Genomic DNA, 25,530 nt, shown 5'->3' on the forward strand with positions numbered 1-25,530 from the left:
ACCGAAACGCGCGGCCCCTCCGAGCGCAGTTGGTTAAACAAAGAAGGGGCGAGGGCAAAGCGGCCCCCCGGGACCCGACTGGGATGAACGCGCGGGCCCCCCCCGCCCCTCCCCCATGTCCCCCGTGTGCCGATAGCCACGTCGCCTGGCGAGTAATGCGAAATGAAGCGGGAGATGGAATTCATTTGTTATTGTCGTCTCTGCTCTGAGTAGCTCAGCCCGAGCGGGTCGCAAAGCCACAAACAAAACAACCTCTACAACCTCAACCTCAACACCCACAACCTCAACACCGACAACCTCAACACCCACAACCTCAACAACCTCAACACCCACAACCTCAACACCCACAACCTCAACACCGACAACCTCAACACCCACAACCTCAACAACCTCAACACCCACAACCTCAACACCCACAACCTCAACACCCACAACCTCAACACCACAACCTCAACACCCACAACCTCTACAACCTCAACCTCAACACCCACAACCTCAACACCGACAACCTCAACACCCACAACCTCAACAACCTCAACAACCTCAACACCCACAACCTCAACACCCACAACCTCAACACCCACAACCTCAACACCCACAACCTCGACAACCTCCACTCTGTGCGCAGTTTGTCTGCCACGTGGCGGTCTCCTGCCATCTCGCCGCTACGAAGTGGACACCGCGCGCGCATCTCTGAGCCTGGCCGAGCGTGGTGTGGTGAAGACCGCGTGGGGAGAGGAGTTTCTCGGTGGGGGCGGAGCGCCTGAGCCCTGGCGCCAGCCGTGGCTGTCTGCGTTCGGCTGTTGAGACGGCGCAGGTGGATACAGCGGTGGGAGAATGCTGGAGAATGTGACATCTCCCGTGCGGTGGCCGTCTCCAACACGCACACACGAAGGGCCCCCCCCCCCGCTACACAGGCTGTTGGCGAGCGCCTGTCAAGGGCGGCACAAGAAGCAAGGGCGTGGTGGCGTGGATCAGGACCACCCCGGCCGCCTTTGTCCCCCCCCCCCCCCAGTGCTCATATTTACACACCGCACCGCGTACTCATTTAAGGCCGAGTCGACCTCGAGGAGGTCTCGCACAAGAGCAGACATCGCTCGCCACCGATGTTGGCCGTGGTTGGGAATCGAACTCGGGTGACTGGATTCCTTGGCGCTCCCCGCGCGAGCGTGCACGCGCACGCACGCGCGCCAAGACAACAACAACAACAGAACGTAGAAGACAACAATTTACCACAGCGCAATATGATTTCTGGAGTGCTCTGTGTGTGTGGCTCTGCGGGTGTCATCCGGGTACCGGCTTCACGCTGCACCTACATCACCACGCGCCGTCCCCACCACACCACGCGCCCTCCCCACCACGCTCCCTCCCCTCACCACCACACCACGCTCCTCACCACAGCACACCACGCTCCCTCCCCTCCCCACCACACCACGCTCCTCACCACAGCACACCACGCTCCCTCCCCACCACACCACGCTCCTCACCACAGCACACCACGCTCCCTCCCCACCACACCACACCACGCTCCTCACCACAGCACACCACGCTCCCTCCCCACCACACCACACCACGCACAACGTCTTCTCCTCCTCCTCCTCGCCAAACTCCCCGTCTCCACGGTTGCCCGGAGACGAGCGAACGTCTCGCGGCCTCCCGCCAAAAAAAAAATCCACGGTGGAGAAAAGCTGAAGAAGATTAGTTTACGATTTGTACCGCAGGTTTCGGTGCCAAATATAACCGCGGTCAATGCATCGAAGCAACAAAAAGGTTATTGTTATATATTTATCTGCGCGCGTGCGCGTGTTTGGAACCTCACAATGCCTCATCAATACCGTGGCTTGTGGCAGACAAAGCAGAAGAGATTGCTCAAATGTTGCGCCCGCACGCACGCGGCGTGAACGCGTGGCGATGTCGCCGTCCCTGCATTCAGCGCACCTGCAGATCAATGGACTCATCAGCAGTGCGAGGATACGAGGAAATACATTCGGTGCTGCTCTGCTCGGAGCGATCGTCCTCCTCCCCCTTCCCTCCTTCTCCTCTGCTGCACCCACAGTCTGGCTTAGACTCCCCCTTTGGTATCCCTAATCCCAAAGCTTTGTCAGCACTGAAATCCAGAGCGAAAACCCATCTATTCCCTATTGTGTACGATTGATTCTGCTAAGCCTCGCTCAGCCAGCCTGAATACTACTTTTCTACGTCTAGAATTCTTTAAATATTTGTAAATTGTATACGTTCATATCATATATAAATGCATACATGTCTGTTGTTATTGAGCATATTAATGTCATGCCCTGTGCAGACACCTTTGTTTTGTAAGGATGTAAATTCATGTCACAATCGAAGGTGTTCTGCAACCAGTGCCGTGTGAATAAAGAGGATATTTAATGGATTTCGGATTCTGATTGTGAGTTCTGTGAAGTCATCTTCCACGGACTTTTCTCCAACACAAGATAGTCCACTGCTCACTGCAACCCCAATTGAAAATGTCATAACTGCATGACTATGATGCTGACGGCGTAAATGGAATGCATACAATCAGTAGCATTAAGTAAATCTTTCACATGGCCATGCACAAATGAATGTGCACCTCGTGGCTATTTATTGATGTGTAAGGTGCTCGTGGAAACGGTGTCATAATCATGAGGATGTTGTGATTATGATGATGCTGAAGACAATGAATGATGATAACACTGCTGTTTCTCATGATGCTGATCACGATTCTAATTATGACAGCAATAATGACGGCTATGACGATAATGACAGTAATGATCGTGACGATAATTATGATTCCGATAATGATGAAGATAATGATGAATGAAAATCTCGCAGAAATGTCGCACCCAGGGCCCCAGCTGCCCAGTCAGCCCGCTCCCTGCCCCCCCCCCCACCACCGCGCTGCCCTATTGTCCCAGTCCTTCCCGACAGGCCGTGCGAGCCTGACCTTCACCCTGACAGGCAAAGACAAAGGCAACGACCCCCCAAATAACCTCAATAAACTATTGGGGAAAGTGCTTGTTAGCGAGCACCTATGAAGGCTGGACCCCTGACAGGCGCACACACATACTCACTCGCACACACACACACTCACTCGCACACACACACACACACTGACTCGCACACACTCGCACACACACTCGCACACACACTCACTCGCACACACTGGCACACACACACACACTCACTCGCACACACACATTCACTCGCAAACACACACTCACTCGCACACACACTCACTCGCACACACACACTCACTCGCACACACACACTCACTCGCACACACACACACTCGCGCACACACACACTCACTCACACACACACGCACTCACTCGCACATACTGGCACACACACACTCACTCACACACACACACATTCACTCGCAAACACACTCACTCGCACACACACACTCACTCGCACACACGCACACTCACTCGCACACACGCACACTCACTCGCACACACACTCTCGCGCACACACCCTCACTCGCACACACACACTCGCACACACGCACTCACTCGCACACACGCACTCACTCGCACACACTCACTCGCACACACGCACTCACTCGCACACACACACTCACTCGCACACACGCACTCACTCGCACACACACACTCACTCGCACACACACACTCACTCGCACACACGCACACTCGCACACACGCACACTCTCGCGCACACACCCTCACACACTCCAATTGTCCTCGGCGCTTTCCCATTCCAGAGCGGCAGCCGGGAGAGCAGCGGCCGCTTCGAGAGATCCGCGGGCGACACGGCTCCCCATCGCTCCCCCATCACCCCCATCGCCCACATCACCCCCCATCACCCCCATCGCCCACTTCACCCCCCATCACCCCCATCATCCCCATCACCCCCATCGCCCACTTCACCCCCCATCGCCCACATCACCCCCCATCACCCCCATCGCCCACTTCACCCCCATCGCCCACTTCAACCCCCATCGCCCACTTCACCCCCATCGCCCCCATCACCCCCATCGCGCCCACTTCACCCCCCATTACCCCCATCGCCCCCATCACCCCCATCGGCCACTTCACGGGCCACACTTTCTTGGCGCAGACGCCACCGTGACACACCGCGACACACCACGTGACACACCGCGACACACCACGTGACACACCACGCGACACACCGCGACGGGAACGTTTCGCTGCGTTAATAAGGGACCGACGCGGGCAAATGTCAACCGAGACAGAAGTTGTTTCTCATTCATTATCGATTTTCCTGGCACCAGCTGGGACGCCTCTCAGTGAAACATCACCATTGATTGATGATGTTAATGACGGTGGTTGTGACGGTGTTGGTTATTACGATGATGGCAGCGGTGGCTGTTATGATGGAGTGATAGTGGGAATGGGGGTTGGTGGTGGTGGTCGCGATGATAGTGATGGCGAAGATAATGATAAGAGCAGTGATGATGATGGACGCAGTGATGATTATACTGCTGATGTTAGATATGATGGTGATTATTATAATGATGATGAGATTAGTGGTGATTATGTTGACGATGGTGGCGATACGTCAGTTGATTACGATCATGGGAATGCCAATGCTGACAACAGCAAAACTCACGATGATGATGACACGATCGCAGTGACTGATGACGGTCGCGGTGATATGGGGGCAGATGACGACAACGATGCCAACGCCCGTAACCACGGCGCCGGCGGCAGCGAAGATGAGGATGGTTGAGGGCGATGAGCTTTTGGGAGCGTGTGAGGGAGCTGGGGGAGCGTGTGAGGGAGCTGGGGGAGCGTGTGAGGGAGCTGGGGAGCGTGTGAGGGAGCTGGGGGAGCGTGTGAGGGAGCTGGGGGAGCGTGTGAGGGAGCTGGGGGAGCGTGTGAGGGAGCTGGGGGAGCGTGTGAGGGAGCTGGGAGAGCGTGTGAGGGAGCTGGGGGAGCGTGTGAGGGAGCTGGGGGAGCGTGTGAGGGAGCTGGGGGAGCGTGTGAGGGAGCTGGGGGAGCGTGTGAGGGAGCTGGGGGAGCGTGTGAGGGAGCTGGGGGAGCGTGTGAGGGAGCTGGGGGAGCGTGTGAGGGAGCTGGGGAAGCGTGTGAGGGAGCTGGGGGAGCGTGTGAGGGAGCTGGGGGAGCGTGTGAGGGAGCTGGGGGAGCGTGTGAGGGAGCTGGGGGAGCGTGTGAGGGAGCTGGGGGAGCGTGTGAGGGAGCTGGGGGAGAGTGTGAGGGAGCTGGGAGAGCGTGTGAGGGAGCTGGGGAGCGTGTGAGGGAGCTGGGGGAGCGTGTGAGGGAGCTGGGGGAGCGTGTGAGGGAGCTGGGGGAGCGTGAGGGAGCTGGGGGAGCGTGTGAGGGAGCTGGGAGAGCGTGTGAGGGAGCTGGGAGAGCGTGTGAGGGAGCTGGGGGAGCGTGTGAGGGAGCTGGGGGAGCGTGTGAGGGAGCTGGGGGAGCGTGTGAGGGAGCTGGGGGCCCGTTCCCACCTGATGTGGGTGAAGACGGACGGTGGAAGTCCGACGTGAAGAGCCAGGGCCGCGATCAGTCGCTCGGCCTCGCGCTCCGGCAGGGGGCTGCCAGGGCAGGGGCAGACGCAGGGGTCGGGGTGACAACCCAGACTCAGAGCTCGGCTGTGAGTCGGCGTAAACAAATGACGAGCAGCACCAGCAACAACAAAGATCAGCAGCAGCAGTCCCTTATTTATCCAGGAAAGCCTCGTGGAGTCTCGGGATGTTATGCGGAAGGGTCATGATCGGGACGTTGGGTCAACTCCGATGTTGAGCATTTTTCAGTGTGGGTGGAAGTGGATTCTGCGGAGATAATATGCATAGGAGGGGATAGTGCTTTTATTTGTCCCAGATAGACCTACACCTATAAGAATAGATTTTACCCCTTCTGGCAATAAAACAAGTGTTAAGATGTTAAAACACCAAACTGAAACCTTTTTGCAAGGAATCACCTACTTGCTGTACTGCCTCTCTTACACGCATCTTGCACCCAAGCAGAGGTGTCCACCCCTTGACCCCAAAGTGGGGGTGGGATGGTTCATCCCCATGGCCATTTCATGAAGTGTCACCATTCGTGGTTGATCTCACTCGAAAGCCTGTTGTTGTCGTTGTTGTTTTTAACTCTCTCAGTGAACGGTGGTGCCTCGAGTGGGTTACCGGGAGAAATGCATCGATTCTCACACACGGATGCGCGTATCGCGCAAAGGCTTGACGATCGATTTTAACAATGACGATCGATTTTAACAATGACGATCGATTTTAACAATGGGTGCATCGACACTCGCTCGCTAAAATGTCCCATTACCCACATCACGTGCGGATATCTGAGCACAAGAGGAACGCCACTTTGTTGCGCAATCAAGATCTTGACACAACTTGGGGGCTTCATCCAGCAGCAGATGGATCATGGCTGCCGATGGTGATGATGACGACGGCGACCCAGCCACGCAGGTAATGCGCAGCTACCGAGCAGACAGCCTCGTCCCCTTAACTCGCATCTCAATCTCCCACTGTCTCCCTTTCTGTTTGTTTGTTGGTCGTTTAACCCCCTCGCGAACAACAACAGAAAACGATCCCCGTGCGGCGTCGTTGCCGAGTTGAACAGGCGACGTAAACGGGCGACGACGATTTACGAGTCGCCCGGCGTCTCGTCGCGGAACACGAAACCCGCGTCCGCCTCGACCCCCGTGATTCTGGCGCTCCGACAGGCGACCTGTGGCCTCTTCCGCGGCCGGTGGCGGCGGCGCCCCCCCCCACCCCCCTCCCGGTAGCTTGGCCTCTTCCGCGGGGAAGCGGCGCGGCGCGGATGGAGCCGCGCAGTGCGCGCCCCGCGGGGTATTCGCTGCCGTGTCGCCGCGTGGCTCTCTCCGACGGCCTTCCCGATGGGGTTGCGATCGGTGTTCGGTCTGCGCCGCAGACTGGTTAGCTTCGCGGCCTGGCTTTGTTCTATCACGAGGGTAATGTCTACGATCGTTCTTTCAGTTACCGATTCGATTATTTAAATAATTTATTTATTGATTTATGCGATTGCTCATTGGTAGGTTTTTCCCCAGCTATATGGACAAGTTTTGGTGTTGAACAATTCCATTATGACAAGCAGTGCAACTTCTTAATATGTGTGAAAAGCAATCTATCTAAAACTACTTCTGAACTATTTGTATTTTACCAGGTAAGGCCCACGAGCTATATGGCTCTTATTCAGAAGCGACCTGGCCACAAATGATAGGTGAGCGAAGTGGCTTATCACGTGGAAATCTATGTCAGCCAAATACTCGAAACGCATGGGGATTCTAAACGTGGAGGGACACACCGGAGGACCCGGAGCAAAATCCACGCGTCCACGTGGAGAACACACAAACTCCATAACTACAGGAGCAGGTGTCAGGGTGGGGATTGAGCCCACGACTTCCTGTATACCAGGCGAGGTAGTTAACATCTCCTAGCCAATCTGCTTACATTCGCCTTCCATCTGTCTGCCCATATACATCTTAAACATATGTTGTCCATCAGCTTACGTGTCTTCTGAACCGATATCTCTCAACAGCATTTGATTAAGAAATTGGAGGGTCCTGCACTGCGATAATTGGCCGATAGTTGAATGAGTAGATGCTTCACAAGCAGCAGGAAACCTGAAGGCGGCGAGAAAAAAAGGTGGCACACGTTTCACCATCATATTTTCCATTTGTGGCCACTACTAATAGCGCCAGGCTCTCGCGAGGGCGCTGTGTCTCGCAGGCTGTAGTCGTGGCCACTGCTGATGCTGTGTTATCGCAAATTGAGTCATTTGCAGGCAATTTTCCAATTTGGCACACAATGGCCGACTCGGGTCGCATGCCATCGCGGGTCCTTTGATGTCCACTATGAAATACAAAGTGCCGACTACTTATTCGCTCGACGCTCGCGCAGTGAACCAGGGCGGTCTGTCGGACGAGAACCACGCGTGGCCCTCTGCAATAGGCGACAAACCGCGCTGCCGCTGGGCCGTGTCACCACCGCTCACCAGCACTTCCCATACGCCTGCCAGCAGATGTCAGGGTTAATGGCAAGTGTTAGGAATCCATCGGGTCACTTTTGTTTCTCGGTGTGACAGTGCCAATGCAGTGCGGCGTTAATTGTGCAAAAATCTGTCAAGACTCTATGTGACCCCTGGCACATCATTAAAATCATAATAAACTACAGCCTGGCGTGCGTGTCAGTGCGTGTGTGTGTCTGCGTGTGAGTGTGGCTTTGTCTCTGTTACTGTGCACGTCTGAATGTGTGAATGCGAGTGAGAATGTGTGTGTGTGTCTTTGTGGGAATACAGTTCGTGTGTGTCTCTGTGTGTGTGTGTAGGCGGCCAGGCGTGGTGTTGGCACCCACCCCCTCGTGTGCCGTGCCGGTCTTCATAGGTGCCGCTCGCTAACAGCACTTGCCCCCGACAATCTGTTAAGCCTACACGGGGGATCTTTGTCTTGTGTGTGTCTGTGTGAGTGTGTATGTTTGTTCGTCGATGATCTGCTTGTGTGTGCGTGTGTGCGCGCGTGTCTCTGTACACGCCTATATATATAAATTACTAATAATAACTTTGTGAGAGGGGGGAAAAAGTTGCCATGGAAACCAGGCAAGGTTTTGTTCATTCCGATTTTATGAATTTGCATTTTTATTAAAAGCAGAGATAAAGCTTGCTTCACCGTCAACCCCAAAGCACCCCGCCCCCAACCTCTACCTCCCCCCCCGTTACACCCCCCACACCCTTGCACCCAACCCCCTCGGCCCTCAGCCCCACACCAATCACTTGCCAAGACAGAAGCCACTAGGCTGGGCACTAATAGGAAGGAAATTAATCCTGAAACACGGTGACAGCTGCCATTATTCTGGAGGCGTTGGCATGGCAACGCAGTCATCATCGGCAACGCGGCTAATCCCCTCAAACAAGGACCCCCCCCGCCAGCCCGACACCTCATGCGCGTGCACAGGAAACGCACACAAAGACAAAGATCCCCCGCATAGCCTGAGCAGACTGTTGGGGCAAGTGCTGTTAGCGAGTGGCACCTATGAAGGCCGGCAGGGCACACGGGGAGGGGGGTGGGGGGTGGTGTGGTCAACACCACTCCCGCCCGCCTTTGTCTCCCCAGTGGCGACGCTTACACACCGCACCAGGTACTCATTTGAGGCTGAGTCGACCTTGGGGAGGACCGGTTCAGATAATCGTCACTGGGTGTTGGTGGCCGTGAGCGGGAATCGAACTCGGGTGGCCGGGCTCGGAGCGCGGTGCGCTGCAAACAATCGGGCAGAGCAGACAGCGGTCTGCCACGTGGGGTAGCAAGCACGTCCTGAGTCGTACCCATATATGTACAAGATCAATGAGAGTGACGTACTCGATAACCCCCCACTAATTTCAAGTGGTTTTCACACAACTCGCTTATCTTTTGCCACGCGAAGATATTGCAACGGCTGAAGTTTATGTGACCTCCGGAGGTACCGAGAAGCGAGATGCTCATCTGCCCTGCGAGTACGCGCGGCTGCGTGCCCGCTCAGCCTGCGAGCTGGCCACGGTACCGGCCATCCAAGCCTTCGTGTGCCGCGCCGGCCTTCATTAGGTGCCCGCTAACAGCACTTGCGCCAACAGTCTTCTCAGGATATACGGGGGATCTTTGTCTTGGTGGTGCACACTTGGAAGTCAGCAGCACACACACAGTCGTGGCGACACTCAAAAAGCCGATCAGATCATCCCGCCCAGGCAAGCGCACAAAACGTCCCAATTATGTATCTCCTGCAAACAATCCTCACCTGCAAAATCAACTGGCAGCGAGTCACACCCGCCTGGCCCTCCCTGCCTCATCCCTCCTGCCTCACCCCAGCACAAACAGCGCATTCCCCAATCCGCCTGCTCGCCCCATCACATCATCGTCGTCCCTTGGCAACGCCACCCCCAGACACAGAAGCACACACGAAGACACACTTCTAGCCACAAAGACACACACAAAGACACTCACGAACAAAGACCCCCCCCCCCCCGTATAGGAGGGCTTCACTATTCTGGTAAATTGCCCGATGATGCTGGATGTAATTACCAGCGAAACGTCGTACTCAAACATTGTAAATGTTGTGGATTCACTCTTCAACACACCGGTGGGCTAAAGAAGTGAACTATTTGTCTTTTGTCAATGTGACACATTTTTTACTGATTGGCCGTGTCGGGTGGTGGAGGGTTACGACACGTTTGTAAATAACGCGATCTAAACCCAAAAACCTTTATTATGAAGCCTTTAACATACTCTATGAGCAAGTGAAGTTAGCGAACACCTATGAAGGCCGAAAAGGGGTGGGTGGCCAGCACCACGCCCGACCGCCTTTCTCTCCCGAGCGATGCTTACACAGAGCACCAGGTACTCATTTGAGACTGAGTCGACCTAGGCGTGGCCCAGGACGTGACGGGTATTGGCCGTGAACGGGAGTCGAACTCGCGTCGCCGGGTTCGTAGCCCAGCACGTTACCCCGCTACGCCGCTACACTACTGCTCCCCACAGATACACACAAGGAAAGAGACACAGAGACACTCGCAAACATAGACACGCAGACACACACAAAGAGAGACACGTAGACCCTAAGGCTGGTCCCAGCCATGCTGACACCACACACCCTCAGATGAGCCCATCCAGCGTTCTGTGAAATCAATTTCAAGTGACCCCAGCCTTTCTCATGGAATCAATCGCAGCCACCACATCGGTAACAGACGCTCTGAACCCCACGCGGTCCAGACCATGACAGCCGGTGTGGCGGTGGTGAATCTGGGAATTTTCCACACCTGCGCAGGAAGCTGTGCTTGTTTTATATATTTATATACCAGATATTTCACCACTTAAAGACGTCAATGTCTGTGTTTGTGAGATTTCAGATTCTGAGGTCTCGGCACGGGGATGGGGGCGGTGTTGGGGATGGGGCGGGGGTGATGTTGTTGAAAAAACAATCAATACGTTGAGTGTATTTGTACTTGTGTTCAAATTATTACTGTAAAACTCATTAATTTGAACCAATTTGTGCAGGTAACGACACTTAGAAGATTGATTCTGCCCGGCGATCAATAGCAGCGTCATTTTCCTCGAGTAACAAGCTGAGATTTTAGCACCTTTTCATCGGTCACGTTCGGCCAGTGTACTGTGGGCTGGGATGTAGAGCCAAAGTGAGAATTAGACGACAATAACTGAGGGCGTTTGGTATTTGCGCCGTTCGTTTAACGCAGGGCTATAATAAGGAAGGAAAGCGCTTCGCTTGACACAGTCCGCAGTTCTTTCACGGTCGTGGAGGGGGGAGGGTGATGGTTGGTCTCTGTGTAATCCCAATCGAGTAATTTTCAGGTGATTTTTCGAATTTGGCAAATTTGGGTCGTGACGCCAGCGCACAATGGCTTTCTCATTTCGATTCATGTCGGGGGACCTCTCCAGAGATTAATGCAGTACACCCACGGCAATAGCCAGGGTCCTGGGTAAATGAATTCAGCTCTACATAAACGATGAACTCGATAATCCACGGAGAACAAAAAAAAACCGTTCGCCTTTCAGCGCTGCGCAAACACAGCAGCACAGCGAACATCGCTGGCAAGCACGGCGTTGGCGATTCACATGCGAGCGCTTTAGCAACCAAAGACATCCTCGTCCCCGCAACACGTGTGCACGTCTCATGGCAGAATGGCGGACCTTTCGCACAACACGGACGGGGACTATAAATACACACGACGGCCAGGCAGAGCGAGGGGGACGTCACAGGCAGCCGGCGGTGGTTATAGATTTGGCAAAGGGGCTCTCTCAGGTCCGTATGGATCGCAATAACAAGCGCGAGGAACACGTTTGAACAATAGGTCGGCACAGGTTAGCAGCCATTGATGGGGGCGGGGGCTTTTTTGTTATGCTGCGGTCTCCAGACGACGACGTGAGACAGTTTTACGTTTGAGAACAATTAAGTAAAACCTGACCAAATCCCCGCAGGGTACGAATTCTTTCCCAAGAGAGAATACACGTAAGTTTGAATGTACAATTTGCTTTTAAGACAATTAAATATTTGTTGAAAAAAACGTTTCCACGTAGAATGTTCCCAGGTGAGGTCCGTGCGTCTTTGAAAGACATTTCGGTTCCGCTGAACGCGCAGTGGGCGACTCGGCGCTGATGCCACGCCGATGGCGCACGTCCAGATGGATGTCAACTCCGTGGATTTTAAAAGAAACCTCATTTTGAGATGGCCAGGCAAATTAGTGGCCCAGTATCAGAACGCTAAGCCAGCAAGGCCCGAGATCCTTGGGTTTTAATCCAAGTTATAGTCGCCTGTGATTAACCTGCGTTCTCAAGTGCGGCGAGTTATGGTCACATCTCAGCCCCACGACATTTACGTTGTCATTAAAATTGGCAGATTCCCACTCTGACGACTAAACGGCGCGATGGCTTGTCACGACACAAACTCCTCGACGGGAGGGCACGCGAGAAGGCGCTGGGCGCCACCTGCTGGCCTGGAGAAGAGGAAATTGAGAGGTCCTCAGAAGTAGTTCTATGACATCATCTTCCCGACGCCCTCCTCTCACGCAGGGTGATGTTTCCTTGCTTTCTACGAGTTTCCATTGGAAACAAAATGTGTGTCCAATGAAGCGGTCGGCACTGAAATGTCACGTTAAAATTTCCAAACACAAAATCTAAATACACTGCAGAAGAAAATATTAACCCACTGCTGGTTGAGGGCCTTCCCACCCGATGTCAGTCATGGGGTTTGTTCGACTATACTTCCCCGCGCTGGTCAGTGCGGGTTGGCGTACGGGAGGTCTAGGATCGGGAATCATACCCAGGTCTCTGGAATCATAGCGCAGTGTGCTAACCACTGCACCACCGCTCCATCCAATTGTGGATACAAATGACAACATTTTCAAGAAATAAACAACCAGCACTTGATTTTGTAAGATAACCTTGGACGTCAAAGAATGTGTTGTGCCTCACTGATTCTCATAATTCCATAACGATGCGTGATGGCGTGCTAGGAATAGGGGCATGTAACGGCTATGTCACGTGCTACCGGGGCAAGGCTGGTCAACAAGTTATTTGTGAAATTCCAGTAGTGTTTGTCCCAATGTTGACTCCCACAGCGCACACGCGGCACGCCTCGCCGAGCCTCATTACCTGGTGATTCATGAACAAAACGTCTTGAGAATGCAGCTGCGTGTGGACGCCTGAGACTTCCAAATGACATCGTAATGTTTGGCATGACAATAGCGAGTCATTAACAACGACATTTTTCGTAAAATTATTCATATCAAGTCGACGTTTCTCCTAGCTCATACAGACCGTTGGGCGGTTTTCATCTCGACATTATTATGGCAGGGTCAAGACTCTCCACAAGGCAACCACGCAGCAGTTTTAACTTTACCCGCCCTGCATGGATGATGAGCTGACCAATGACTATATTGCCCAAAACTCGTCCCATTCCATGAGATCTCGGATGCTCAGTAGGTTTGAGCATGATTAGTATCTGGATAAAGAGAGACTACCTGGAAATAGCGGTGATGTAGGCCTGGGCTGTGAGGTGGCCAGGAGATGACAGTACAGCGATTGATTATAATCAATTACAATCCATCTTGACTTCAAGCTTTCATGACTGCAGGAATTCATCTTCTTTGGTCTTTCGGTAAAGTCACGTAGATGGGTTCAAAGAAATGTATTTCCTTTGAACCTATTTACGTGACTTTACCGAAAGATCCAAATAATATAATCCATCTGCAGGAAGCTTTGAATGTTATGTTGGCCAAACTTCCCAATGCAGAACACTTTTGAAATATATCACTGAGAACCCGCGAGGCTGTCCTGGGGCATGGTTAAAGACCCATAGATAAGCCTACGTAATTAATGCCACCATGGTGCGTGGTGTGTGTATGCGTTTGGCATTTGCCCCTACAGTCTGTTAAGTCTATACGGGGGATCTTCATATTTGTATTGTCTTTATGTGTTTGGCCGGGCGTGGTGCTGGCCACCCACCCCCTCGTGTGCCCTGCCCGCCTTAATAGGTGCTCACTAACGGCACTTGCCCCAACAGTCTGTGTACGTGTATGCCCGCGTGGGTGAGAGCGCTGTGGTGGAGGAGGCGCGAGAGTCGCCGCCGCCGTGCACCGTGCGCACTTCTTGTTGGTGACGATGTAGGCGTAGGCGCCTCCCGCGTCGCCTGCCGCCCCCTGCGGGCGCCCGCCGGCACCACCGCCGGCCCCGCCGCGTGGCGGCTGCTCTGACGTCGGCCGTGGCGCGGCCGCGCCTGGCTGAGGGGTCAGAGCCGAGAGCGGGAGGCCCCCTGCCAGGAGTCCGGTCCGCGCCCCCGTCGGCTGAAGCCACGGCGCAAGGGACGAGACAGAGTGGCGCGTTCTCTTAGAGGAGGAGGAGGTGGAGGGGGTGGTGGTGGTGGTGGTGGTGGCGCTCTCGCGTTGTCACCACGCAAGGGAAACGCAACTCTCGCATTTAAAGCGGGCGACGTATTTTACGTCGCATTCAAATCCACGCGCCTTGTCGAGGTTTACAGGGCACCGAGACTCGTGGTCGCTTGCGGGGTGAAAGTGAAACCTCTCCACCACGCTACATTCAAACAACAGCGATAATAACAATGCTGCTCTCTCTTCATCGACGTCAATGTATGTGCATTTAAAGAATCGTCTTCCAGGAGGGACCTGCTCCGTGGCGATGTTTGGTCAATGCCATCGCTGGAGGTTTGGCGGAGTGTGGAGAAAGAGCAGAGTACCCGGAGCACACCGACCACGTAGGCGAGAGGGTGAAAGGATGACGACGACACGAGAAGCTGTGCACAGGCAGATTCGGGAGTGCATTGCTACACTCACATTGTCATGCAACATCGCAGGCCAAGACTACAACACTTGGCATTCCCAGGCAGTCTCCGACCCCAGCGTTAACCAGGCTCGGCCAGGCTCAGCTCTTTAAATTGTGTGGGTATTGGGCGCATTCATTTGTTTTGATCGTAGGCAACTTTATAGACGTGTAAAAAAGTGTTCGAAATTGATGCGTCTTGGCTATTGGCACGGTGTGTGGCTGGGCAGTGTGCCAAGCTGAGCACCTCCTCACCCTGCCGACTCGTGCCGTGGGCACCAGGCACTTCTTTTCAAACGAATACGAACTCGGGGTGGGCAGGAACGCAAGCCGAGAGGTGACAGACTGAACCCAAGACTTGTGGCGGTGTCATGCACTCGACGTTACATTACTGCGCCTTGAGAGTCATCACATTTCTCATGCTCGTGTATGCGTCTCCGCGTGTGACTGACATTATAATCGAGATGGCCTTGAAGTGTATTCAAGTAATAAATACCAACAACATATTTGCATGATTATCACGATGACACGTGCACAATTCAACGATAATGGCAGTGATGAACTGTGCAAATAAACACTGTCGGTGTGAGAAACATTCTCGAGCGCTCGCAGCGTTTGGAGAGCCAGGCAGACACTGAAGTGCAGAGATGTCACATCGCGATCACCGAAGGCGCGACTCACCTTGCCACCACCTCCAGCAGCAGCTGGCCCCACGTGGCCCCACTCGCGCGTCAGGCTGTGGACATTCTCGTGCCCCTCCCCGGCGGCGCCCGGCCTGGCCGAGGGTGCCGGGGCTACGCCGGACGTGCCGCCACCGGCTTGGGCTTTGTCGGGACCTCCCACGGCAGGGCTCGAGGGACGCGAGTGGGCGCCTGAGAATGCTTGCTGCAGCTACAGCCAGCAAACAGCCACCACCACGACAACAGCAGCAGCAGCGGCGACGAGGGCGGTGAGCGGCGTGAAATGGAGACAGACACGCCCATCGCTTCAACCTTTCGCCGTACTCGCATCTTGCGCCACGGCCACACGCGCGTGTCGTCTGCCGAACTTCCACCGCGGCAGGTTCTAAAGCGCATCTCGGTGGTGGTGGTGGACAGAGTGGGTCTCATCAACAGTAACATCGATGGCCAGCCCAACCAGCGCCCATCAATAAGGCTTCGAGCTGCAGCCTGGATATGCGCGCATGCCGGACACGGTCATCGCGTGGCTAACGGGGCCACGTGGGGCACTGAGCAGGGGTCAGGGCCCATCGACGCCGCTTGTCGCTTTCTAAACGAGATCTTGGAAAAAACCAGAAACGCATCTTAAGAACAAACTGGTTCTAGTCTCGCAAATCAAGACGCAGAGTAAAGGTCGGAACGGAAACTAGTCTCCGGCGATACGCATTACTCACGCGCGCGGTCTACCGTTTTAAACACAAGACACCTCGAGAACAAACGTGTTCTTAATGACTCGCGTTTTCTAATTCGACATCGCGACGACACGCTTGCAGTTCGCCCTGACTCCGTACGGTGGCGCGCACTCTCTCTCTGCCTGGAGTGGTGCCGCCGTCTTCGCGGAGTGACAGATTCATTTCCCACACGTGCAGGGAAATCCGCCCTGGCGTGCAGCCTTCACTCGCAGCACATCGTGAGCATCGCCCATCGCCGCGAAGGGATGTGGACGTTGCTCAGACGGACGTCGCCGTGTGGTTCCGTGGCCCAGGCCTCAACGCGGCCGTGTCGGTGGCTCTACACGAACCATGCATCGTTCCCACCGGGGTGCTCTGCTATGATGTTGTGCGACTGCCATGAAATTGTACGAACACATTTTTCGAAAAAAATGTTGCAGGGTTTTACTTTGCTCAATTCACATTAATCCAATAAAAAAAAGCATCTGGACAGGCGAGGGCCATGAGCTGCTGCTTGGATGCCGCTGCAGTGGGAGAGGGTTCCAGATGGTCGGTGCGGCTACAGAGAAAGGCCGCTCAGCCACGACAATGGCTGTGACGATGATGTCGTTGATGGTGATAATCAGTGCAGGTGCACCGAACGCAAATACCCGGAACAAACTGCACAGGTGTGTGTGATAACAATTACAAGTTGTTTTTTTTAATTACCTGTTTCCTAAGCGTCGCTTTGTCAAATGTGTCTGAAAGACAAAGAAAAATAATTCGCAATTTAATGAAGAAATCTCTCGCCCAGCACGAGCGGCTCAGCACCAAATTCACCGCGACGCGCGCACGGGGGGCGTGGGGGTGGGGGGTGTGGAGGACGGGGGGGCGGGGGCGTGGGGGGGCGAGGGAGGGGGGGTTTCGCGGGGCTCTGGGCACACCGCTACACGTGCCCACGACAGCCTCTCTCGTTGTGCCGTGGAGCGCTGCGGCATCGCCTCTTTGCCATGCTGAAAGTACAAAGCTGCCGTGCGACCCACAGCAGCTCATGTCTCTTCTTCGGGCTCTCAGAGAGAAAGCCACCTGCCCGTCGTTGCCTAACAGGGGCGAGGCGTACACGCTGCTGCTGCTGCCTTTGTAAGGCCGATTTAGAATTTGTATGAACTTCAAAGGGCGTCATTTTCTAAATATCCCGAAAGGAGAGGCCACTCATGAAACATTCACTCAAGCCAGCCCCGCGCACGCGCCGACCATCAGGAACTGAAATGCCATCGCAAGCTGAAGTCCCTTCGCCTCGTCATATTCTAGCTGCTGATAGGAGTGTAATGATCGATTTTAAACGATGAAGCTACGCAAAGGTCGAGTTGCGTGTCCAAGCCATTGGCGTCCTCTGGTAGCTCATGTGACAATAAACAGCCTGCTATCGCGACAGCCACAAACAGCCCGCTATAACTACAGCCTGCTATCACTACAGCCCGCTATCGTTGATTCCTGTCCACAGTCGACATCAGCGGGGAGTGACACTCGCACCGGTCCCGGGACCACGGTTAAGGAACCCACACAACTGCCATAGTGTGGGTTCATCCAGCAGAGGATTTACAGAGGCCTGTAAAATAATATATTTGTTTAATTATTATTGTTATTGCATTTCACGGTAGCTCACTCAAGCCTCTGCGTTTTACTCATGCCACGTTTTTAATTACTAAAGCTTCAGGAGTCCATTCTCTGTTAATTAAAAAATGTGTAATTTTTTTTATCTATAATTTTACCCCATGTCACATTTTGATAAGCACGTTTTTTTCTCTTACTTCATTCTGCCGACATTTGTATTGCACTATGAACGCGACCTGATGTGTATATCCCAGAATCCTCTTATAACAAAGAGCTAAGTCTTCTTCAAACGTTATCATAATCATCATCGTTATCATAATCATCATCGGTTACTTTCTATCCACAGCCGGATTAAGGCCTCCCACTGCCATCACCATCCACCACAATCCATCTCACTCCTGCCCGTGAACGAAATTCACCGCCCCAGCTCTGCACTGTTCTTCCTCTCCAGCACATTCCCTCCTTCGGCTGCCATTCCTTTACCAGTCTTGTCCATCGCTCATCACTCCTGCTAGCCATGCTATGTCCTACCCAAGCTCACATATGTTAAACTAAACTTAACATAAACGTATCACTCACATTTACTGATTGACAGAGATCAGGCCACGTGGCCTGAAGGATCAGCCTTTTGACAACATCACAATGCCTCCGCAATAATGGCCCAGATGCAGGTCTGCAATGGTCCGCTGCCACCCCCGTGGCCTCTGCGCCCCACCTCTGACCTGCGAGGGCACCGCCACTTTCCCAGGCGGACTGCTGCTGCTGCTGCTGGTGTTGGGCCGCTCCCACCGACGTCTGCCGGCCACCAGCTGGGCGCAGCCCCGAGGCCCCGGGGCCGTGCGTGGTCGCCCAGCCCGGGCCCAGGAGCTGGCCCAGCAGGCGGGCGCCGGGCCGCAGGTCCTGGGGCCCCAGGTGGTCCCACGACCTCCCCCACGACTCGGGCCGAGCGGCCGGTTGGTGCGGCCGGAGCTGCGCGCGGGAGGCACCGGCGAGAGGAGTGGCAGCAGCAGCAGCAGGAGGAGGAGGAGGCAGCCTGGACGGCTCCTTGTCGGGAAGTCGTCGGATGTAGCCTTGCTGAAGTGCACAACAGCGACACATCCGTAATTCAGAGTCTGCATTGAGTTAGGGGTTTTTTTTTTCTTCGCCAATCGTAGTTTGATTGTGCGATCGTCATGAGATTAATAAATGTCCATTTATAACTGTGGCAGCGTTACAGCGGTGGCAGCGGTGCAGCACGTGGCCTGTAGGGGCGAGGGTTGGTGGATCCCGAGGGTCGGGGCGTGCGATCCACCGACGCGTGCGTTGATTCGGAGCCAGACCCTGGCTTGCCAGGAGGAGGAACAGAAAAATGTGGACTAAGCCAAATTAAGTCAAAATCAAATTTAATGGGACGGTTTTTTTGCGTGCAATCATTGATGACGTGGCTCGAGTGGATCACCTCACTACCCATCATGGGCAGCGCAAGCCCAGAATTAAGGACTATATTTATTTTAATTCTATCACCAACTATGTTCCCCTATGTAGTGCTATTTAAGTCACGGCATGAAGAAAAAAATGTCCTTCCTGATCTCCTACAACGAGCCGAGCCTCGTAACATTTCAAGTAAGATTCCCAAAAGACGACAACACAGACCTCCTCCTCCTGGAGTCACTTTAGTGAGACTCTATTACCCGACAGCAGTCAGCGGCGTAGCAGCCTGCCAGCCAGCCAGTCACGCAATGTTCAAATCACAGCCCCCTCGAGATCGTCCAGGGAAAAGTGAGTGAAAGAGAAAACGTGCGCGGTGTTGTGCCGCTGTTGTGCAGTCTCATCAGCGACTTGGATTCGTATTACTCCTACGACTGTTCCAATGCGTGTTTACTCAGAAACGCCTCGCAGAGCCACCGTGGCTCTCTTGCAGGAGGGTGTCTTGCCACGCTTCCACAGTAGGGGCGCGATGCTTGCGATGTAGATTCCAGCCAAGTCATTGGCGGGTAATTTAAAAAAAATTGGACCCAAATGCCGACACGGGATCTTTAACCTCCGCTGTATTAGCAGTCGTCGTAGTATCACGGCTACTACGCGCCGCGGTATTAATCGGGGCTGCCTCTGGACTAACTACGAACCTCTGCAACAAGCGGTCCGAAGCGCTGCCACTCGGCCGCGTCACCATCAAGTGAAGAGGTCATCAACTCCACACACTCGAACATCTGGTTCATTAACGAGTGGCTGAAACCCAGATTCTAAACCCACAGTCTCAACCCACAATCTGAGCGCTGTGCCACAGCGGTGACGAGCTCGCTGAGCCACGCAGCCAACTTTACAGGGAGGCCGCCGTAAATCTTAACACCATCGTTATTTGTGTAACGGGATGCTTTACGTGAGAAAGAACATCTTCATAAGCAAATGAATCCGATGATTTGTTTGAAAATAGTTTTTAGTTTTCTTGTAACACAAGGTGCAGAGCAAGGCGAGTGCACACACGGGGGTGTCATTCGTAGCGTCCCCGCCATAGGTGAGAGATTCCGCTTCATTATCATAGCGGGTTTAAAATAAATAATTAATCCAAGCCGCGCATATCAATTTATGCAAACAAACACGCGGTGATAAAAAAAACCTGATTAACATTTCAAGTGATAGGGCCTCGAGGAAGCGGTTTAATGTGACAGCTGCTGGCGATGGGAGGGGTACGCGCGCGGCACCGCCGCGTGGAAGGTGCGGGGAGGGCGATCGGCATTCAAGAGAGGGGGGGGGGCAAGGAGCGACGTGGGGGGTGGGGCACGCGAGTCAGGATTCATCTGGCGCGCACACGCACGCGCACACGCACACACTGGTGCAGGCCGGACTGTTATATCCATTTTCTTTTTTAAAGATCGACTCAAGACGGATCGCAATTCCATGAAGTTTCCAGTCGTTCCAAATGCGTGCCCCTACAATGTAAATCTGACAAACGTGTTTTCGATTCACGGATTCGCGATTGTATCACGCGACTTGTCATGAGACGCTTACTCTGTAAAGAGAACTTCGAACGGTTGGGAGTCGCATTTGAACTGGAAATAAATTGAGATAAAAAAGAATCAAGGATAACGAACAGGCGACTGAGGAAGCACGGGGCGAACAGCGGCATGGCAGTGCCGCTCGGATTGCTTGACAATTGCCTGGGGCGCAATTCCGTGGTGGTCAAATTGTGAATACCGAAGAGTTGATTTTTAAAACCGCGGTTGACAATTTCTTGCGACTGCGGTTAGCCACTGGATACCAAATTAGTTTTTTGCTCCTCGAATAAGTGCCGTTCATTCGAGTCAAATATCGTAGTTTAAAATTGGTTTATTTTATACAAAAAAAACATAACACGTATGTCTCTCAAAACTATTTTAAAAATAATGGTAGGTTTTTACCCTTTTAACTGGTACAAAACTGACACCTTTAAAGGTGTCAGTTTTAACTGGTACAAAACTGACACCTTTAAAGGTGTCAGTTTTGTACCAGTTAAAAGGGTAAAAACCTACCATTATATTTTGCCACTGGTAAAAGAGATCTCATAGTGTATTTTAAAAATGTTTAATAAATGTAGTCATTGAGAACGAAGGACAAACGGAGAACGATGAGATTACAGATGCCCCACTGATGACTCAACGGGTGAGAAAGAAAATCGCGAGATCGACGTCTCCGTATCTCAGGGAGGCACAGCGCCGTGGGTGGGCAGCCTTGGTGGAGAGTCACAGATCTCCGCTTTCTCTCGTCAAAGCTCCGAGTGAGGTCCTCCTGCTCAGCGGAGCAGCGAGCCACCTGTCATCTCAACGCCCCGTTTACAGCCCTGAGCCAGTGGTGACAAATTCCACATTCCTGTGGCAAGGGCGAGTCTGCCCAAAGGACAACCGCTGTATAATGTATCCCTTTTGTTATTGGGATATCTATCGATGGATGACTCACTGAAAATGATTGCATAGAGTATTTTATAAGAGAGGGGTGGCTGAGAGAGGGCTGGGAGCACTGACCCACGAGGGGTAGAGGTCCCAGCGGTCCGGGGCCGGGAGCAGCTCCCGTCCACCGCTGTCGGACGGCGTCCACACGGAGCCGTAGGGCGCTCGGGAGCCGGAGCCGGAGCCGGGCCGGCGTCCTCCGTGGGTGGTGCCCGACGGGAAGCCACCTGCCCACCAGCGAGAGGGAAATTTCTCATGATCGTGGTCACCGTCGTCGTCGTCGTCGCCGGCGCTAAACAATGACACCGCCGCGCCTTCCATGCAGTGCACCTCGAGGCGCCCTGTCGGCAGGGGACCCCCCCCCCCGCGGTGGGCGGCAGCTGTTGCTGCAAGGCACGGGGTGAATGCAGCAGCGGCCTGCCAGTGACAGAGGGCGAATGTTGCGATGTGGATTCCCAATTCCGTCACAAGCGAGTCGTGTTGGCAACTTTGGAGCGCTACGCAGCTTTTCGTGGTTGTGCTGCACAGCTACCCCGGTGCGCTCTCGGGTCGTACCGCGAGTTGTACAGAAACGATGTCCGACATTTCGTCCCGTGTGCTGGGCAGCTTCTCCAGGAACCGAGCTGTGTGTCCCACATTCTCCCTCGCAACGTCCAGACATCGGGGTGGCACAAGACGCGGTGCAACCCAAGAGACATTTCTCCCAGAATGCACTGTCACTAATGCCCTTTCTTTATCCAGATAATCCTTCATAGGTCTCGACGCTTTTTCAGAAGGATTATGCTGCTTTGGGATGTTTGGCCAATTCTGTTATGGAGTAGCTTCGTGCCGGAGGGAATCGGAGTGCCCTGCGGGGATATCCCATCACGTAAAAGCTGGGCGCAGATAAAGTGAAATATCCATGACTGCGCTGCCATCCCCTGGCCACCTGGCAACAGGCGGGGCCTTCAGCCGCTGCTCTTCCCAGGCAGCCTCCCATCCGAGTATCGAACCAGGCTCAACCCCGCTGAGCTCCGGAGATCTGATGACGCCGGGCGCATTCAAAGCGACACGTGACGTCCGGATCGTCAGACATCGTTGACGTCTCTCTTCCTAAGCGCTACTAATCACCAAGGCGACGTTGAGATTGGTCCGCTTCGTCAAGATGCGACCCTCTCCTCCGATGCGTGTTCGAGTTGTACCGCGCGATGTTTGGCACGATGTACAACGTTTCGCCCCACTAAATAGCAAGCAGGCTCGCATCTGCTTACCTTTCCAAGTTATGTGCTGATTTATCAATGGGATCCATACGACCTTGGTTCGGTTAATGACAGGGAAACAGGTTGAATATAAAAACAAGACAGATTAAATTAACCCGACGGGCAGAAGATGCATCTTTATCATAGAGACCAAGGAAGGCGCACGAATTGAATCAACCCTCAGAAATATATTATCCGTTTGAGGGGTAACTTGAGCGAATAGGAGTGGCACAGCTGACCAGCTCTGATGTTAAGTCACGATGATTTCACAGTGTCTCAGAACTTGCCGCGCAATCGACTTCTGCACCGCTGGGAACTTTCTAAGACTTTTGTCGTTCAAGTTTTAATTTCACAAGAAAAAAAAACACATTTTACCTCAGCCATCAAATGGACTCAAGTGTGTCGCTACAAAGCCAAGGTTGCGGAGAGAGTCAACAGGGGCTGCTATTTATTTATTGTTTACTAAATCTGTGGCCATGCCAGTGTTGGGCCACTCCGTTGTAACATTATAAGCGGTGAAACATTGTTTACTTATTCATCACAGATTTGAATAATCGAGTGTTCAGTGCGCGATCTCGCCGCTCTTTGAGAGCCCTTTGCCTCGTCATCGAGACGCAGCCGCCTCCCACGTGGTGTCGCGCCCCGCGCCTGATTGCGCGCAAACATGGCCTCAAGCTCGCCTACGATACGATTTATGAATTCCCCTTTTCCTTTTTCATAATGCCGCAGTCATCTCTCCGCACGCTGTCGCCCCCCACCCCCCCCCCCCCCTGGAAGCCGTGGCCGTTCATCACCGGGGGTCAAAATGTCGGAGCGCGCACGCGAAGCGCTTTCCAAGCGCGGCGGCGCGGAATGAGAAGTCGCTCTCTCAGCATCGCGCACGCCGCTACCGCCACCGTCGTCACCGTCACCACCACCGCCGTCACCACCGTCACCACCACCGCCACCGTTACCACCACCACCGTCGTCACCACCACCGCCGTCACCACCACCACCACCGTCACCACCGTCACCACCACCACCGTCACCACCGTCACCACCACCGTCACCACCACCGCCGTCACCACCGGCACCACCACCGCCACCGTTACCACCACCACCGTCGTCACCACCACCGCCGTCACCACCACCACCACCGTCACCACCGTCACCACCACCACCGTCACCACCGTCACCACCACCGTCACCACCACCGCCGTCACCACCGGCACCACCACCGCCACCGTTACCACCACCACCGTCGTCACCACCACCGCCGTCACCACCACCACCACCGTCACCACCGTCACCACCACCACCGTCACCACCGTCACCACCACCGTCACCACCACCGCCGTCACCACCGGCACCACCACCGCCACCGTTACCACCACCACCGTCGTCACCACCACCGCCGTCACCACCACCACCGTCACCACCGTCACCACCACCGTCACCGTCAACACCATCGTCGTCACCACCGCCACCACCGTCACCACCACCACCGCCACCACCGTCACCACCACCATCACCACCACAGCCGCCACCGCCACCACGTCACCACCACCGTCGCCACCGTCGCCGCCACCTCTTATCGAGGGCAATCCGTAGTGCCGGGCATGTCCTCCCTGTCGGGAGAGACGGCCAGGCCGCGTTTTGCGACGTTGCTGCCGGCCCAGGTGGGGGAAATTCGTTGAGGCTGCCCCCACTGCAAGTTTGTAAAGTCTCATTGAGATGACAGGGGAATTACAAACTAGAAATTAGGGATGCAGTGGAGATGGCAGCAGAGATGCGACCTAGAGACAAGCGATGTAGTAGAGACGGCAAGGGAGATGCAGACGAGTAATGTCAAGTGGCTTTCATTTTGTTAGCGTGAAATGTTTAAGAGGATTTGAACCTGAGATGATATTTTACGTACACACATTTTTTTCTATGAAGCCGGCGCCCCTCGATCTTTTTGGGGCACTCTACATTTGCTTGGCTTGCTTGGACTTAGTGCCACCAGTGCATGTTAGGGCACATCGACTCGCCAATTAAAACTAATTCATAAGACTTCGCCCGATGCATGAGCGAAAAAACTCTTCCACAATTCGCAAACGATATGCTGCAAGGAGGATGGGACCCCATGGGAGAGGCAGTAAAAGTAATTCCTCCTCAAATCATGGCCCTGAATCGTGAGAATGTGTGAAATGACGGCAGGGGGTATCCATCGTTACGCTTCCACCTCCCAGGGTGATGCCCGAGTTGGTCTCTGGATTGCAGCTACAGTGTCGAGGTTGTTGACCTACCACGAGTCCCACCAGGTCATTGTGGGGAACAAACATTGATTTCATCAGCATCACATCGTCGACGTGAAATATTAAAATCTATAGTTAAGTATTCATCACTCGTGATTAAATGTGTTCGGAAGTTTCCATCCATCCATGAAAATGATTCCACCTTCACCGCGCCTGAACAAATTGGCAGAGTCGGGAGGGAGATCACGGCACAGAACCAAGCCCCGCCCTTGTGTTTGTGTCCTTTCTGCCGTCTCGTTCGTCCGGCCTGTCACGCGCGCGCCTGTCTCGCTTCTTCTCTCGCAATCCTTCACTCGCACATTTTAAAAAACATTTTAGTTTTATTACGGAGGAGTGGA

General features: G+C 54.0%; 1 protein-coding gene across 1 annotated transcript in view; it reads right to left on the reverse strand.

Moving 5' to 3' along the window:
- LOC144733224 (uncharacterized) overlaps positions 1–21,999 on the reverse strand; it is a 147,863-nt gene extending 125,864 nt beyond the window's left edge. The window contains exons 1-8 of the mRNA XM_078615022.1: positions 21,754–21,999; positions 18,499–18,850; positions 16,892–16,923; positions 15,475–15,684; positions 14,711–14,767; positions 14,104–14,300; positions 6,614–6,879; positions 5,453–5,690 (exon numbers count right to left, since the gene is read on the reverse strand). Coding sequence (XP_078471148.1) covers positions 5,453–5,690; positions 6,614–6,879; positions 14,104–14,300; positions 14,711–14,767; positions 15,475–15,684; positions 16,892–16,923; positions 18,499–18,850; positions 21,754–21,999 — 1,598 coding nt within the window. The remainder of the gene's footprint in view (positions 1–5,452; positions 5,691–6,613; positions 6,880–14,103; positions 14,301–14,710; positions 14,768–15,474; positions 15,685–16,891; positions 16,924–18,498; positions 18,851–21,753) is intronic.
- Between the last annotated feature and the right edge of the window lie 3,531 nt (positions 22,000–25,530).

The sequence above is a fragment of the Lampetra planeri genome, chromosome 2 (assembly GCF_965212315.1).
Source record: "Lampetra planeri chromosome 2, kcLamPlan1.2.h2, whole genome shotgun sequence".
Classification (NCBI taxonomy): Eukaryota; Metazoa; Chordata; class Hyperoartia; order Petromyzontiformes; family Petromyzontidae; genus Lampetra; species Lampetra planeri.